At 44.9% G+C, this 18239-nt stretch overlaps 1 protein-coding gene across 1 annotated transcript in view; it reads left to right on the top strand.

Moving 5' to 3' along the window:
* Positions 1–18239, top strand: part of LOC129813715 (arf-GAP with GTPase, ANK repeat and PH domain-containing protein 3-like) — a gene marked incomplete at its 5' end in the record, with an annotated part of 106786 nt that overhangs the window by 68627 nt on the left and 19920 nt on the right. Inside the window, 3 exon segments of the mRNA XM_055866166.1 lie at positions 8561–8715; positions 9596–9686; positions 9853–10075. Coding sequence (XP_055722141.1) covers positions 8561–8715; positions 9596–9686; positions 9853–10075 — 469 coding nt within the window.

The following is an 18239-nucleotide window of genomic DNA, read 5'->3' as shown; positions in this document are numbered from 1 at the left end:
AGCCCAGATCCACGTGATTTGCGTGAAGAGGAGGCAGAGAAAAAGGGCCCGGAAGGCGGGCTGCCTTCTGAGAATTCGTAGGCGATCGAAACCCCCACTTCCTTCCGTTCTGCTAGCAAACATGCAATCTTTGGAGAATAAAATCGATGACCTACGCGCAATATTAAACTACCAATGGGACATTCTGTAATACATTTTATGCTTCATAGAGTTGTGGCTGAGTGATGACACTATCAACATACACCTGGCTGGTTATATGCTGTACCGGCAGGATAGAACAGCGGCATCTGGTAAGACAAGGAGTAGCGGACTATGTATTTTTGTAAATAGCAGCTGCTGCATGATATCTAAGGAAGTCTTGAGCTATTGCTCGTCTGGGGTAGAGTATCTCATGATAAGCTGTAGACCACACTATCTACCTAGAGATTTTTCATCTGTATTTTTTGTAGTTGTTTACATACCACCACAATCAGAGGGTGGCACTAAGACAGCGTTGAATGAGCTGTATTCCGTCATAAGCAAACAAGAAAACGCTCACCCAGAGGCGGCGCTCCTAGTAGCCGGGGACTTTAATGCAGGGAAACTTAAATCCATTTTACCAAATTTCTATCAGTATGTTAAATGTGCAACCAGAGGAAAAAAAATGGAGCACCTTTACTCCACACACAGAGACGCATACAAAGCTCTCCCTCGCCCTCCATTTGGCAAATCTGACCATAATTCTATCCTCCTGATTCCTGCTTACAAGCAAAAATTACATCAGGGAGCACCAGTGACTAGATCAATAAAAAAGCAGATGCTAAGCTACAGGACTGTTTTGCTAGCACAGACTGGAATATGTTCCGGGATTCCTCCGATGGCATTGAGGAGTAAACCACATCAGTCATTGGCTTCATCAATAAGTGCATCGATGACGTCATCCCCACAGTGACCGTACGTACATACCCCAACCAGAAGCCATGGATTACAGGCAACATCCGCACTGAGCTAAAGGCTAGAGTTGCCGCTTTCAAGGAGCGGGACTCTAACCCGAAAGCTTATAAGAAATTGCCCTATGCCCTCCGACGAACCATCAAAGAGGCAAGCGTCATAACAGGACTAAGATCGAATCGTACTACACCGGCTCTGACGCTCGTCGGATATGGCAGAGCTTGCAAACCATTACAGACTACAAAGGGAAGCACAGCCGAGAGCTGCCTAGTGACACGAGCCTACCAGACGAGCTAAACTACTTCTATGCTCGCTTTGAGGCAAATAACACTGAAACATGCATGAGAGCACCAGCTATTCCGGAAGACTGTGTGATCACGCTCTCCCCAGCCGATGTGAGTAAGACCTACAAAACAGGTCAATATTCACAAGGCCGCAGGGCCAGACGAATTACCAGGACATGTACTCCGAGCATGTTTTGACCAACTGGCAACTGTCTTCTCTCACGTTTTCAACCTCTCCCTTTCTGAGCCTGTAATAACATGTTTTAAGCATACCACCATAGAGCCTGTGCCCAAGAACACTAAGGTAACCTGACTAAATGACTATCGACCCCCTAGCACTCACGTCTGTAGCCATGAAGTGCATTGAAAGGCTGGTCATGGCTTATATTAACACCATTATCCCAGAAATCTTAGACCCACTCCAATTTGCATACCGCCCCACCAGATCCACAGATGATGCAATCTCTATTGCACTCCACACTGCCTTTTCCCACCTGGACAAAAGGAACACCTATGTGAGAATGCTATTCATTGACTTCAGCTCAGCGTTCAACACCATAGTGCCCTCATAGCTCATCAATACGCTAAGGACCCTGGGACTAAACACCTCCCTCTGCAACTGGATCCTGGACTTCCTGACGGGCCGTCCCCAGGTGGTAAGGGTAGGTAACAACACATCTGCCAAGCTGACCCTCAACACGGTGGCCCCTCAAGAGTGCGTCCTCAGTCCCCTCCTGTACTCCCTGTTCACTCATCGCTGCACGGCCAGGCACAACTCCAACACCACCATTAAGTTTGCCGATGATACAACAGTGGTAGGCCTGATCACAGACAACGACGAAACAGCCTATAGGGAGGAGGTCAGAGACCTGGCAGTGTGGTGCCAGGACAACAACCTCTCCCTCAACATGATCAAGACAAAGATTGATCATGTTGTGGATTACAGGAAAAAGAGGACCGAGCACGCCCCCATTCTCATCGACAGGGCTGTGCAGTGGAGCAGGTTGAGCGCTTCAAGTTCCTTGGTGTCCACATCCCCAACAAACTAACATGGTCCAAGCACACCAAGACAGTCATGAAGAGGGCACGACAAAACCTATTCCCTCTCAGGAGACTGAAAAGATTTGTCTTGTGTCCTCAGATCCTCAAAAGGTTCTACAGCTGCACCATCAAGAGCATCCTGACTGGTTGCATCACTGCCTTGTATGGCAACTGCTCGGCTCCGACTGCAAGGCACTACAGAGGGTAGTGCGAACGACCCAGTACATCACTGGGGCCAAGCTTCCTGCCATCCAGGACCTCTACACCAGGTGGTGTCAGAGGAAAGCCCTAAAAATTGGCAAAGTCTCCAGCCACCCTAGTCATAGACTGTTCTCTCTGCTGCTGCACTTCAAGGGGTACCGGAGTGCCAGACTAGAGGCTTCTAAACAGCTTCTTCCCCCGAGCCATAAGACTCCTGAACACCTAATCAAATGGATACCCAGACAATTTGTATTGTCCCCCCCTTCCCCCTCTTTTACACCGATGCTACTCTCTGTTGTTATCATCAGTGCATAGTCACTTTAATAACTCTACCTACATGTACATATTTCCTCAACTTTCCGGTGCCCTCGCACATTGACTCTTTACCGGTACCCCCCCTGTATATAGTCTCGCTATTGTTATTTTACTGATGCTCTTTATTTCCTTGTTACTTTTATTTCTTATTCTTATTTGTTTAATCTGCGTTGTTGGTTAGGGGCTCGTAAGTAAGCATTTCACTGTAAGGTCTACACCTGTTGTATTTGGCGCATGTGACTAATATTGTTTGTTTATGGAGATTGCATGGCTGTGTGCTCGATTTTATACACCTGTCAGCAACGGATGTGGCTGAAATGCCCGAATCCACTCATTTGAAGGGGTGTGCACATACTTTTGTATATAAACTCAGCAAAAAAAGAAACGTCCCTTTTTCAGGACCCTTTCTTTCAAAGATAATTCGTAAAAATCCAAATAACTTCACAGATCTTCATTGTAAAGGGTTTAAACACTGTTTCCCATGCTTGTTCAATTAACCATAAACAATTCATGAACATGCACCTGTAGAACTCCGAGACACTAAAAGCTTACAGACGGTAGGCAGTTATGGTCACAGTTATGAAAACTTAGGACACTAAAGAGGCCTTTCTACTGACTTTGAAAAACACCAAAAGAAAGATGCCCAGGGTCCCTGCTCATCTGCGTGAACGTGCCTTAGGCATGCTGCAAGGAGGCATGAGGACTGCAGATGTGGCCAGAGCAATAAATTGCAATGTCCGTACTGTGAGACGCCTAAGACAGAGCTACAGGGAGACAGGACGGACAGCTGATCGTCTTCGCAGTGGCAGAGCACGTGTAACAACACCTGCACAGAAACGGTACATCCGAACATCACACCTACGGGACAGGTACAGGATGGCAACAACAACTGCCCGAGTTGCACCAGGAACGCGCAATCCCTCCATATTGCACCATCAGTGCGCAATAGGCTGAGAGAGGCTGGACTGAGGACTTGTAGGCCTGTTGTAAGGCAGGTCCTCACCAGACATCACCGGCAACAACGACCAGACAGGACTGGCAAAAAGTGCTCTTCACTGACGAGTCATGGTTTTGTTTCACCAGCGGTGATGGTCGGTTTCGCGTTTATCGTCAAAGGAATGAACGTTACACCGAGGCCTGTACTCTGGAGCGGGATCGATTTTGAGGTGGAGGGTCCGTCATGGTCTAGGGCGGTGTGTCACAGCATTATCGGACTGAGCTTGTTGTCATTGCAGGCAATCTCAACTCTGTGTGTTACAGGTAAAGAAATCTCCTCCCTCATGTGGTACCCTTCCTGCAGGCTCATCCTGATATGAGCCCCCAGCATGACAATGCCACCAGCCATACTGCTCGTTCTGTGCATGATTTCCTGCAAAACAGGAATGTCAGTGTTCTGCCATGGCCAGTGAAGAGCCCGGATCTCCATCCCATTGAGCACGTCTGGGACCTGTTGCATCGGAGAGTGAGGCCATTCCATGCCATGGTGGAAGAGCGGTGTAACATCTCACAGCAAGAACTGGCAAATCTGGTGCAGTCCATGAGGAGGAGATGCACTGCAGTACTTAATGCAGCTCGTGGCCACACCAGATACTGACTGTTACTTTTGATTTTGACCCCCCCTTTGTTCAGGGACACATTATAGTCACTTGTCTGTGGAACTTGTTCAGTTTATGGCTGTTGTTGAATCTTGTTATGTTCATACAAATATATACAAATATTTACACATTTTAAGTTTGCTGAAAATGAACGCGGTTGACAGTGAGAGGACGTTTCTTTTTTTTGCTGAGTTTATAGTGTATCATACTAAATGGAGTGTCCCAGATTTCTACCTCTACCTATGTTGAGGGTTATATCCTCTGGAGTCCAGCAGAGGCTTAGGAAATGGAGGTTTAACAACCCTATGCTAATGGTGGATGTTTATCTAAATACTTTGTTTTGTCACTGATTCCCTCCCTGGTCTGTACCGTGTCTCATTTCCCAAAGCTGTCCCTGGAGCCCAGAGGAGCTACGGTAATGGCTCCTGCGCTCCTCAGCTTTCCAAACACCATCCACTGCACGTTGGAGAAAAAGGAATTACAAGATTCTCATATGGGCGGCTCTATACACTACACACTGTCCACAGATATATTGTGTAATTGACAGTTTTTTTCACTTGCCGTATCGCTAAGTGTAGTTTTGCTATTAGGTTGTGGCTCGAGTGTTGGTTTTGTGCGTGTTTGTTAGGTTGTTGTAGTTTGTGGGTGGGTGGGTGGGTGTGCGCGCGTGCGTGCCCCTGTTGTTCTTGTGTGTGCATGTGTGTCTATCTATGCGCGCCTGTGTGTGTTTGTGTCAGAGAGATGGAGAGCGTGCATTCTCTCCCTCTCTGAGTTTTGGTGTGGTGCGGTTCCCCCGGGGCCCGTGTGTGTCTCAGTAATGCCCTGCTCCTGATTGCTCTGATACAGGTTAGGAATAATGGCTTTAATGATGTGTAAAATGAGCAAGCAGTGCCTGTGACATTTACAGATGGCACCGCCTTGACCTGCACTTCCCAACTGCTGGTTAATTCACAGGAACGGAGAGCACTTCTTTAACTGACCGCCTTTTGCATGCGACCCACACAACACATCATACTGTACATACCATCATACATATAAAAAAATACCCTGGATGTCATGCCGCACCAACCACCTCCGTCTACAATATACTGTATCATCCAAGTACTCTTAGCTGTCCATCAGTGTCGATGATGATGCACACACGTGCACACACACACACCATACACACTCACACCTTTAGGCCTTGCTGAGGCGGTCGATGAATCAATCTTTCAAGAGAGAGGTAGTGTGAGGCAGAATAGATGTGTCCCTCCCTGGCCCTGCCTTCCGTAGACAGCTCAGCTGGACCCAGCCCAAACCCCAGTGGTGCTAATCTGGTCCACCGTTCCCCACTTCTCCCAGTGGACCATCTGCTGTGGAGTGGAGGGACAGTCATTAGGAGTAGAGACAGCTCAGCATCAAACGTGGACCAATGATCTCTAAATATCTATGCTCAGAGGCCTGATCTCATTGTTTCAAAATATCTGACGATACAAATTAGTGTCTTTCTTAATTGACCAAATCTGCAGTTTATATTATTTATACATTTTATGTCATTGTTGTTGTTGAAAGGCATTCAGACTGATGAACCATGAACTTAAAAGCCCTCTAACTAACAGTTTTATGATGCATGGTAAATTGTGGACAGGAGGACAGACATTGTAGAAGAAGATGCCTTCTGTTATCTCGCTTCACTCCACCACAGCCATTAGGCTCTCATTTATTTTTTGTGTTATATGTTAATTAAGGTAATCATCATATCTACCTCCTGATTCTCCACAGTAGCAGTTGTTCCCTCCTATTGGGTTTAGCTTATGTTGCTCCATGTCCACCCACTGCCCTGTCTCTGTACACATCTAATTGGAAATAACTTGTTGATTGTGTAGCTGCTGGATCAATTATATGATCAGATCACAGGGTTAATGCTAATTGCTGGTGTTAATGTGTGCGTGAATCCCCACATGCTTTCTTCTGTTAGCTGTGTGCTAACTGTACCCATTGGGTAACATCAGGAGCACTAGCTGTCTTTGTCATCATCATGGTAGCAGATGGCTTTGAAATAGCAACAGTAATACCGCATTGTATTGTTCACTCCTGGTATATATCGTCTTGGAGGAGGACATTTTGACCTTAATCGTTGTGCTAACATGGTACAGAATGACTTTGACTTTTCACAGAATGGAATTACCTCTCCAGTGAGGCTGTGACAGATCCTGCATTAAAAAGCCATATCAACCAACTCGATCAGCATATTATGATACTACTGTTGTCACTCTGATACTATGACGCTACCATAGATATATAATTATTAGAACTGATATTCCCGTTCACGTCAATGGGTAATAGGGGCTTTGCCTATTCTAGTATCTGGTTTGGTCAATGTTTTTGTCAGCTTGTTTGGCCTTTTAAGTGCTCATGTCTTGCATGTACTGGTCTGTTCCACGCATGAAGAGCTAGATTTGTTTTCCCAAGTATCCTCATCAGTTTAAAAAATCAGCCATTCATTGCTTTTTTAATCTCCATAATGAAAGTGTTTTAATGCCTCCAATTTATTGCCTGGCCAGTCAACGAAATAATTAGCTTTGTTCAGGTTTTTAGAAGCTGAATGCAGAAGTGTAACGTCATTGGACTCTGAGGAAAACTAGGCTGCATATCTAAATGCCATGCTTTTTTTTCTAGATGGAAAATGATGGGACATTTGAGGAGGAGAAAGGACACATTCATTACATAAAGGCTTCATGTATCAAAAATGACTGAATTTCTTTATTAAATTATATACTTTTTGCCATTTGTTCTGTTTTCTTAACAAGTTATTCTTGATAGGTTAATCGGACCTATTAACACCAAAATGATGTCAATAAAACAACTATTAACCTCCGATGATGTTAGTCTGCACCAGTGAGTGTCTTTTTAACATAACCCAACCCAGACTTCTAAACATACATTTTCCCTAAATCTACATTTAAATAAGACACTCTGAGGTATCTATTGATTCTGTGACATGTAGTTGATGTCTCAAACTAAATCAGGTAATTGAAGTTGGTGTCGAGCTAATTGGATTATAGCTTTCCCCCTGAAGAGGAGACCCTCCACTAGAGAATTGGGATTGATTTAGTCTCCACACTCAGATCCAAATCAGCTAAATCAGGTTCTGTATAGACAGAGGGACCAATGAGTACACGCCCCCCAACCTCTAAATGTCCAGTGTCTACAAAATAAAAGCTCAGTATTGTGTCCCTCCTAAACCCAGCACACACAACCTCTGCTTTAACCAGTCTTGGAATCCCATGTTCCTAAATTCTGACCTGTTTATACTAGACTGGTTTGCCTCTGTTTAGAACATCAAATCTGGGTGTGCAAAGAGAGGGCTGATGAGAGTTGTGTTGGAGGAGCCCATTCCCATTGTGACTAGTCTCCTCTCCAGTCTCCGGCTGGAGCCAGGGAAACATGCTTTATGCAAATGAGCCTGCTATATTTGCTTGGCCCTAATTAGGTAATTAGAAATCATTTGTCTTTGAGATCAAGCATGTGCCGAGGACTAGAAGATTTACATCAGTCAGTTTCTACTGTATTATCATCGTCTTAATGAATTACTTGTGAACGGAGGAGGCATTATGACATGTGTTATAGCATATGTTGTGTCAAAGCCCTTGCCCAGGCAGATGACAGGTGACATTTCCATAAAGCCTGATGAACAATGTATTACAAATTAATTACAATACCTGCAGCCATTTTACAATGTGTAAGGCCTAATCAGAGTAAAAAAGAAACGGTTTCTTATTGAAAATTTAAACAACAGAAAAATAGATGGATGGAAATTGGGAATAGAAAGAGACCAGTAGAATGAATACAAAGGGGTATTTTGAGTAAACTGTGTTGCAGTCTGTTGTTTTGAATTCATAGCGATGGCTATGGTTTTCAAGTGTACACAATCAGTATCGAGTAGCTACTGTAAGTGTACCCTGATACTGGTTCCAGTTAGTATCACTACAATAAGTTGCTTGGATAAAAGTGTCTGCTAAATGGCATTTATTATATTTATTATTAGGCAATTTTTATAGATGGCAAACGATCAATTACAGAATAAATGTTATACCTTTGTCCAACAATAGCCAAGTTGTTTCGAAAATGAAAGTGATTTTAATTTAATTTCCTCTGTCATTGATTTTAAATGGCAATATTTCACCATGTCCGTGTGATTGTTTTGTTTTCCAGAGTCGGAGGAGTCGTTTGAGTTCACCATAGTGTCTCTGACGGGCCAGATGTGGCACTTCGAAGCGTCTACGTTTGAGGAGAGAGAGCTGTGGGTCACAGCCATTGAGAGCCAGATTTTTGCCAGCCTGCAGTCCTGTGAGAGCATGAAGAACAAGGTGGGCATGAGAGACAGTGAGGAAGGAGACAGTGGGTCTGTCCGGTCATGATTAGATTAAACCCAAGGGTTTTCCACGACCACATTACTTGACCAGGAAAGACTCTTGTAGCTAATCAGGATGTGTGAATGCAAAATTTTCTCTCAGTTCTACTCCTCTCTCTCCCCCGTCACCCCCTCCCTCTCTCTGAGCTGCCATGTGTTGGGCTGTGTGTCAGACAGGTGCAGTGCAGTGTGGGGGAGCTCTTATTACAGCTGACAGACTTCAGAGATGGGAACACGGCCTGTGTCAGAACACAGGGGAGGAGACGCAACGCAACACTGACTCATTTTCATATAATACTTTGTCTGTGCTCTCTCTCTCTCTCTCTCTCTCTCCCTCTCTACACCCCTCTCTTTCTTCTCTCCAACATCTCTCCACCCCTCTTTCTCTTTCTCTCTCTCTCTCTCTCTCTCTCTCTCTCTCTCTCTCTCTCTCTCTCTCTCTCTCTCTCTCTCTCTCTCTCTCTCTCTCTCTCTCTCTTTCTCTCTCTCTTTCTTTCTCTCTCTCTCTCTCTCTCTCTCTCTCTCTCTCTCTCTCTCTCTCTCTCTCTCTCTCTCTCTCTCTCTCTCTCTCTCTTTGCCTCCCCGTCTTTCAGTGATCACCTGTCCTTCAAAGTCTCCAGTCCTCCCTCCTCTCTTCCCTTCTGTTGTTTGTGATGTGTATCTTGCTGAAATCCTGTCTACTCTATTCTCTCACTGTAAAGTCATGATGCCTCTCACAGATTCCCTCTTACTTACTTCCTTCTCACTGTAAAGTAATGATGCCTCACACAGAGTCCCTCTTGCTTACCTGTTTCTCACATCTCTCTCACCTCTCTCTCACCTCTGCTCTCCTACAGTCCCGGTTAGGCAGCCAAAGTGACGCGGCATCCATTCAGTCCATAAGGAACGTGAGAGGGAACAGCTTCTGTGTGGACTGTGATACAGCCAGTGAGTACAGTACCTTGTCAACATCATCAGAGCTATATGTCAATGATTCCCAAGACGTTAAGTGCCAGGTACGGTACACTACGTGACAAAGAGAGCACAGATGATAAGCAGATTTGGATGTTTTACAATGCTGTAAGTCTCTCTTTTTCTCCTCCTCCTCTCTCAGACCCTGACTGGGCCAGTCTGAACCTGGGGGCTCTGATCTGTATAGAGTGTTCAGGGATCCACAGGAACCTGGGGACCCACCTGTCTAGGGTGAGGTCTCTGGACCTGGATGACTGGCCTGTGGAGCTCAGCATGGTGCTGATGGCTATAGGCAACACCATGGCCAACAGTGTCTGGGAGGGGGCCCTGGAGGGGTACACCAAGGTGAGAGCTGACAGCACCAGGTCAGTACCCCACATCTGTCTGTTTGGTGTGGGTTTCTTTGTGTGTCTGTACTGTCTGTCTGTCTGTCTACCGGTCTACAGGTCTATTCATCTGTCTTTTGGTTTACTCGTCAGTACCCCTCATATGTCTCTCTGTCTACATTAATAATGGTAAGTGTGTGTGACATCACTTTGCACATACCTACTAAATGCCTCTGACCAGCACCAAGTAAACCAAGGTCTGGTCCCCTCTTCTCTCTCCCCAATGAGGGTTGTTTGTCTCTGGGTGACAGTTGAGGCCCAGCGTGTCTCTCTGACTAATGACCCTGTGTGTGGATGAGCAGGTAATTAAGGAGCCCATTATGGTGTTAGAGCCCACCCCAGGGGCCGAGCCCCAGGACCCATCAGGGCCCTGTCACATATCCATCACACAGGGCCCGGCTGCCATCACTCTCTCTGTCCCACTATAGAAGAATGGTCTGTAGTGTCTGTACTGTTTCTCACCTACATTAAGAGAAGATGTAAAGATATACTACTCAAGTGCTAAATGGCTTGGTTTTTCATCTTTTGGTCTCATTGTTACCATTTATTATATTGTAGTCACTGAGATTGAATAGTCATTTTTAAAAACTGATTGTCAGAGGAAAACAGCACTTCTTAATATCTCATAGGTAATCGTTGATCAATGATTAATCTAATGCCGATATCTATTTGTTGGCAGAGATCTGGACAAAAGGAATAAGAAATAATTGTTTTCTCAGAAATCCCATGAAGAAGGAGGATTCCATTACCTTAGCCCTGCTCTATCACCACAAAGCATCTGTTGTGCAAATATAGGAGACAAAAAGGTGAATGAATATATTATCTCCAATCTGATCCCCACCATATAAATCTTACTTTGTTGTCTCGTCTATAGAGATTGAACATTAAGATTAAACTTCAAGATTGTTCTATCTCTATGGTCTCGTCATCATCATCTTCCCTTGGACTTGAAGTGGTTCTGATGTTAACTGTGTCACCGTGGTGACATGGTGCAGCTTTGTGATGGAACCCAGGCAGCTGGTGTAGCGTTCCCACCCCACCTCCTACTAAACATTAGTGACACGTAATTTAAACGACTCAGTAACTAGGCTACCTAAAGATGAGCCTCACATCTGATTGAATGTCTCCTGCAACACTAGCTCTGCCGGCTCGCTCCTCAGCTTTTACATTTTTTTACTTAAAAGCCGTTCATCCACAAGATTGGTTTAGCTTTTTAGAAATTCTTATGTGAAAGAAGAATGTACAGATTTGCATTATAGTCAGGTTTATGTAGATATCAACACTCAGTACTCATCATCATGTAGGCTAATTTTGTGGCGGTTTTTGTATTTGTTTGTATCTTTTGAAGGACTAATAAATTTAGTATTTTTTATCAGACTTCTCCAGTGCCATCAACAGCTTTCAGAGGTAGTTTAAATGGATCACCCAATAATTTTATGAATAAAATATATTTATTTATTGGTGTGCCATAAATGATGTGTGTGTACATCAATAGATCTTGATGACATACATTTCTCCTGGGTCATAAATCTCAAGAAATGCAGCGCTGGGATCTTTCTCAAGTCAGCATATTGGAGGGGAGTTGTTCCTTTAATTAGTGTCTGCCGGTCGGCATGATCTCCACGCCACCTCTAATTGTCTGGCATGCATGTGAGAGAAAACACTACAGACAGACACACACACACACACACACACACACACACACACACACACACACACACACACTCACACACTCACACACTCACACATTCATGAGAGAAAACACTACTGACTATTTTGACGGGGAGGAAGAGGGGGAATCCACCATACACACACCTCCCTCACCCCTCCTCCCCTGTGTCTCATTTGGGGAGGAAGATGTCCGGGAGCGTGAACGGATGTGGAAGGCTATCCCTCACCGGCGCTGGCCACTTTACTGTCACCCCTCTGTAGGTTGGAGCACCATGCGGGGCCCTTGGCCATGGCCAGGTAATAGCTCTGCTCTGACGACCAGAGGAGACGAGCCCTCCTCCTTCACTTTGGTTCAGAAATAATTTGCCGCTCCCACAGGCTGCCTGCAGGGGCTGTGTGGTAATACAAATGAATCACATCACTAACCCCTCGAAACCTGCGCACTCATTTTAACTCCCTCCTTCTCGAACGGACACAGTGTCTGGGAGAATGGATGCAGCATCACTCGTTTTCATCCCTCTTTCTCATCCCTTGTTCTCAGCTGTTTTTCAGAATTACGACCCCAGTGTGGATTGCAGAGAGGCTGTAGTTTAGCCTTCTCTTGGATCAAGCTAAGCCATAATGATCCTTTTTCCCCCCGGAACCCCAAAGTTCCCAAACCACAGACCGCAGAGCCTGTCCGGATACTCACAGGTTAGGGGTGCGGGAGCATCAACCGGCAAGCGGCCACACTCCAACTCTCCAAAGAGGCTTTAGAATAGCTGGCCTTGCCAGGAGCTCTGGTGGAGGTGGGGTAATTAATTTAGACAAATGAATGAGCGGAGCGGGGGACTCCCGTCCAGTCCAGCACGGTGCCACGGCTGTCTCTCCAAATGAAACCCACAGGTCACTGATTAGGCCCGCCCGCCGGGGAGACGATTCACCACTAATTACCCAACATGCCACTGCGTTTCAGCACCAGCAAGGTAGATGGAGGAAATGAACTAATACAGGGCCAACTGAAGCAGATTGCTCTAGCAAGCGATTTATATAATTTAAATTATCTCTCACAAAATGCCATATAAATGAAAGAAAATAATAAAGTATTATTTCTACAACAGATATACACTTTGGCATTTTGTCTCAATACATCTGCTTCAAGGAAGAATCATTTGTGTAAGCTGGACTGGATTGAATGAGAATCATTTTGCCAAGCAATGGTGTTTATTGTAAGTGAATGGGTGCATATGTGGTGTATGTGTCGTTGTCCCAGAGTTTTGTTGGAGAGGACAGGGGCAGTAGGGGTTAACAGCGAGAGCGTTTAAGGGTGTTAGTCTTCGTTGGCACAAAAACACAGCCACTCCATCATAGGGACGGTGTCAACCTCATTAATGTCACAATATATTCAACTCATCCTGCCCTGCCTGCCGCTAGCCCAGGGCTAACAGATGCTCCTCTACTGGCCTCTCAAAAGAACGACTGGCCAAACCACTCAACCAGACTGCTAAACCCCAACAAAACAGCAGTTTCATTCTAGAACCATACTATAGAATCATCATCTCTGAGCCAACATTATATATGCATGAGTGAAGAAGTATGGGTTTTATCCTAGAGAGTTAGATTCTAGATCATGGTTCTTATGTAGTTGTTATTCTTAGTTGAGAACAGTGTTTGACTTAGACTGAAATAGGTGCCGGTACTCATTTCGGTGCCGCTACTGTTTATATTTAGATTCAGGAGCAATACTTTTGAGCTAATATTCTATAAGAGGAATAGGAACTCAAGCAGTAGAAAATTTGAAGTGCTGGTACTCCGCTCCGGTGAGCTCCTGCCCAAGTCAAGTCAAATAAATAAAATTAAATGTTATTGTCACATACACGTGTTTAGCAGATGTTATTGTGAGTGTAGCGAAATGCTTGTGCTTCTAGCTCCGACAGTGCAGTAATATCTAACAAGTAATATCCAACAGTTTCACAACATATACCCAAAATACAAGTAAATCTAAGTAAGGAATGGATATACATATATGTCAGAGTGGCATTGGACTAAAATACAGTGGTATAGTATCGAATACAGTATAAACATATGAGATGGGTGATGCAATATTTACACAATTAAAGTGACTTCGATACCATAGAATAGTATAGAGTACAGTTTACACATATGAGATGAGTAATGCCAGATACGGGACATTATTCAAGTAGCTAGTGTTTCATTTCCTTAAAGTGGCCAATGATTCCTAATCTATGTCTATAGACAGCAGCCTCTGATGTGCTGGAGATGGCTGTTTAACAGTCAGTGGTGTAGTACAGCATATACATATGAAATAGGTGATGCAATATGTAAACACAATTTAAAAGTGACTAAGATAACATAGAATAGTGTGGAGTCCAGTTCATACATATGAGATGAGTAATGATCGATACAGAAACATTATTAAAGTGGCTAGTGATCCATTTCCTTAAAGTGGCCAATGATTCCTAATCAATGTCTATAGGCAGCCGCCTCTGATGTGCTAGTGACGGCTGTTCAACAGTCTAATGGCCTTGAGATAGTTTCAAAATAAGTAAAAAGATGTCAAGCACTGATTGAGGATAACATCTAAGCTGTACCCCTGTTGTTGACTATAGGGAGTCTTATTTAGGAGTTTTACTGTTGTTGACTGTAGGGAGTCTTATTTAGGAGTTTTACTATTGTTGACTGTAGGGAGTCTTATTTAGGAGTTTTACTGTTGACATTTACTGGTGTTCTCTCTCATTTCTCACCCCTAGCAACCTGCTCTGGGGTCCTGCTTTCTGTCCGTTGTGGGTGATTTTGTTTTTCTCGCTTTTATTTTCCTCACTTTCTGTTCCCTTCTCCTAGCTTTCTCTATCTTTCTCTCTCAATTCTTTCTTTATTCTTTATTCAATTCTTTCTTTATTGGCATGGTAAACATGTTTAAATTGTCAAAGTAAGTGGAATAGATAAACAATCAAACATTAACAGTAAACATTACACTCCCACATTTTTCAAAAGAATAGAGACATTTCAAATGTTATATTATGGCTATGTACACTCTATGAAATTGAATACAATTATACTCTACAAAAGATAACATTTGGTCCCAGTCTAAATAGAGTAAAAACTACTCTTGTTGCAGAGTTCAATTTTCAGAGTTATTTCTACTCTATTCAGTGTTTATATTTAACTCTACCAACTGTAATTTACTCTATTTAGCTTAACATGGAAACAACTCTACTGCCAATTCACTCAATATAGAATTGAATATTATCTGTGGAAAGTGTCATTTCTTACTCAAATTTAATACATTTTTACTCAAAGATAACGTTTGGTCGCAGTCTAAAAAGGGTGAAAATTACTCGTCTACCCTTCACCACTTTTCTGTCAAATACTGCCTTCTCTTACTTTCAGAATTTAATACACCAAAAGGATTTTCATTTTTTTTCAGGAGACTTTCTCTCAATGTCACTTTTAATAGGCTCCTGTATAGACAGACACTTCTTCACAGATTCTTTAGCTTGAATATACATTTACATTTACATTTAAGTCATTTAGCAGACGCTCTTATCCAGAGCGACTTACAAATTGGTGCATTCACCTAATGACATCCAGTGGAACAGCCACTATAAATATCATCAACTATCTCTTCCATGGAAGAAGGGGAACTTGTTGATGGCAAGTCATCAAAATGACTTACTGCTACATTTTCAGCTGTAGAGGGGCCTTCACCATGATCAGAACAAGGTTCATGTGCTTTATGAAGATGCTTTCTGAACCCAGAAAAAGTGACATAAACTTGTGAACAACCAGCCTGACCGCATTTAAGACCAAGTGTCTTTCCTGGACAAAGTCTGTGGACCAACTTCAAGTGTTTTGTCAAGGAATTAGCATTTCCCTGGGGGCTTTTGCAAGCAAAACAACATTTTAGATGAATGATATGAAAAAGTTTGTGTGAAATGAAAAAGGTTATTTCCTATGCTGCGTTTTAACCGTTTGTAACTTCAAAACTTTTAGTAACTCAATGCAGCATCCGAGACCTCAACTCTGCAACCCTAAGATTAACTTTAGTGGTATCAACATCAATTTCATAAATTGTGGTTTGCAAGAAGTTGTACACATTTTCCAGATCCTGGTTGTACAAGGTACCTGTAACGGCAATCATCGGAAGAAGGTGAGGACCAAGGTGCAGCGTGATACGTGTTCATATTATTTATTCAAAACTGAACACTAAATACAAAATAACAAAAGGAATAACCGAAACAGTCCTGACAGGTGATACAAACACTAAACAGAAAATAACCACCCACAACTACCAGTGGGAAAACAGTCTACCTAAGTATGGTTCTCAATCAGAGACAACGATAGACAGCTGCCTCTGATTGGGAACCATACCAGGCCAAAACATAGAAATACAAAACCTAGACATACAAATATAGAATGCCCACCCACATCACACCCTGACCAAACAAAAAATAGAAACATACAAAGCAATCTACGGTCAGAGCGTGACAGGACCCCCCCCCAAAGGTGCGGACTCCGGCCGCAAAACCTGAACCTATAGGGGAGGGTCTGGGTGGGCATTACTCCGCGGTGGCGGTTCTGGTGAGGGACGTGGACCCCGCTCCACTTCTGGCTCGGCCCACTTTAATAATTCCTCTGGAGCGGGAACCCTCAGCGCCGACCCCGGACTAGAGGACGCCACTGGACTGATGGTCGAGTCTGGAGTGAGTGGCGCCTCTGGACTGACGAGCGGCTCTGGCGCCTCTGGACTGACGGGCGGCTCTGGCAGCTCCGGACTGACGGGCGGCTCTGGCAGCTCCGGACAGGAGGGCGGCTCTGGCAGCTCCGGACTGACGGGCGGCTCTGGCAGCTCAGGACTGGAGGGAGAACCTGGAGGGAGGAGGCGGAGAGACAACCTGGTGCGTGGGGCTGCCACAGGGCCCACTAGGCTGGGGAGACCTACAGGAGGCCTGGTGCGTGGAGGAGGCACCGGATGGACCGGGCTGTGGGGGAGCACTGGAGCTCTGGTGCACAGCCTTGGCACCACTCCTCCAGGCTGGATGACCACTTTAGCCCGGACCCTCCAGAGTGCAGGCACAGGTTGAACCGGGCTGTGGGGGAGCACTGGAGATCTGGTGCATACCACTCGCACCTCTCCCTTAGGCTCAATGCCCACATTCGCCCGGCATGGGCGGAGCGCAGGCATAGGGCGAACTGCACCCTCCCAGCGCCCCGGAGACACAGTACGCAGAGCCGGCGCAGGATACCCTGGGCCGAAACGGCATACCGGAGACCAAACACGCTGAGCTGGCACAATCCGCCCCGGCTGGATGCCCACTCTCGCATGGCACTTGCGGGGGGCTGGCCTATAGCGCTCCGGGCTATGAGCACGTACTGGCGACACCATGCGCTTCACCGCATAACACGGTGCCTGACCAGTACTACGCTGCTTCCGGTAAGCACGGGGAGTTGGCTCAGGTCTATCGCCTTACTCCGCCAATCTCACTGTGTGCCCCCCCCCCCCGAAATGTTTTGGGGGGGGCTGCCTCTCGTGCCTGTTGCGCTGCCGTGCTAACTCCTCATAGTGTTGCCGCTCAGCCTTAGCTGCCTCCAATTCCTCCTGCGGACGGCGATACTCCCCAGCCTGTGCCCGGGTCCCTAGCCTTCCAGTATCTCCTCCCATGTCCATTTCTCCAGATATCGCTTCTCCTCCTTACCACGCTGCTTGGTCCTTCTTTGGTGGGTGGTTCTGTAACGGCATTCATTGGAAGAAGGTGAGGACCAAGGTGCAGCGTGATACGTGTTCATATTATTTATTCGAAATTGAACACTAAATACAAAATAACAAAAGGAATAACCGAAACAGTTCTGACAGGTGATACAAACACTAAACAGAAAATAACCACCCACAACTACCAGTTTGAAAACAGTCTACCTAAGTATGGTTCTCAATCAGAGACACCGATAGACAGCTGCCTCTGATTGGGAACCATACCAGGCCAAAACATAGAAATACAAAACCTAGACATACAAACATAGAATGCCCACCCACATCACACCCTGACCAAACAAAAAATAGAAACATACAAAGCAATCTACGGTCAGGGCGTGACAGTACCGAAGACAAAATGAGCTTTGAAAAGCTCATCAAAACAGGCAAGAATGTCTGGTGACTTACAAGGTATTGCATGTTTGACAATCACAATGAAGTACTTGTGAATCACACTCCTCTGGGTCCCCACAGCAAGCAGATAGGGTTGAAGGCTTTTCATGATTCTCTCCAGATGCCCCTGGATGCTGGTCCCAGTCTGTGACACAAGAACTTCATTAGTGTGCTATTAAAATTAGTCACTGTTCGCAAACAGTTTGGGAAAATGTAAATTACAGCTACACATGATCTTACCATGATTTGTCCCTAATCTTAAAAGTAGTTATTAGGATTAGGAATTGGAACAGAACAGTCAACTGTAACCTCACCTAGATAAACTTCACA

The sequence above is a fragment of the Salvelinus fontinalis genome, chromosome 17 (genome assembly GCF_029448725.1).
Source record: "Salvelinus fontinalis isolate EN_2023a chromosome 17, ASM2944872v1, whole genome shotgun sequence".
NCBI classification, from domain to species: domain Eukaryota; kingdom Metazoa; phylum Chordata; class Actinopteri; order Salmoniformes; family Salmonidae; genus Salvelinus; species Salvelinus fontinalis.
Note: the sequence above shows the minus strand (reverse complement) of the source record. Positions and strands in the feature narration are given on the sequence as shown.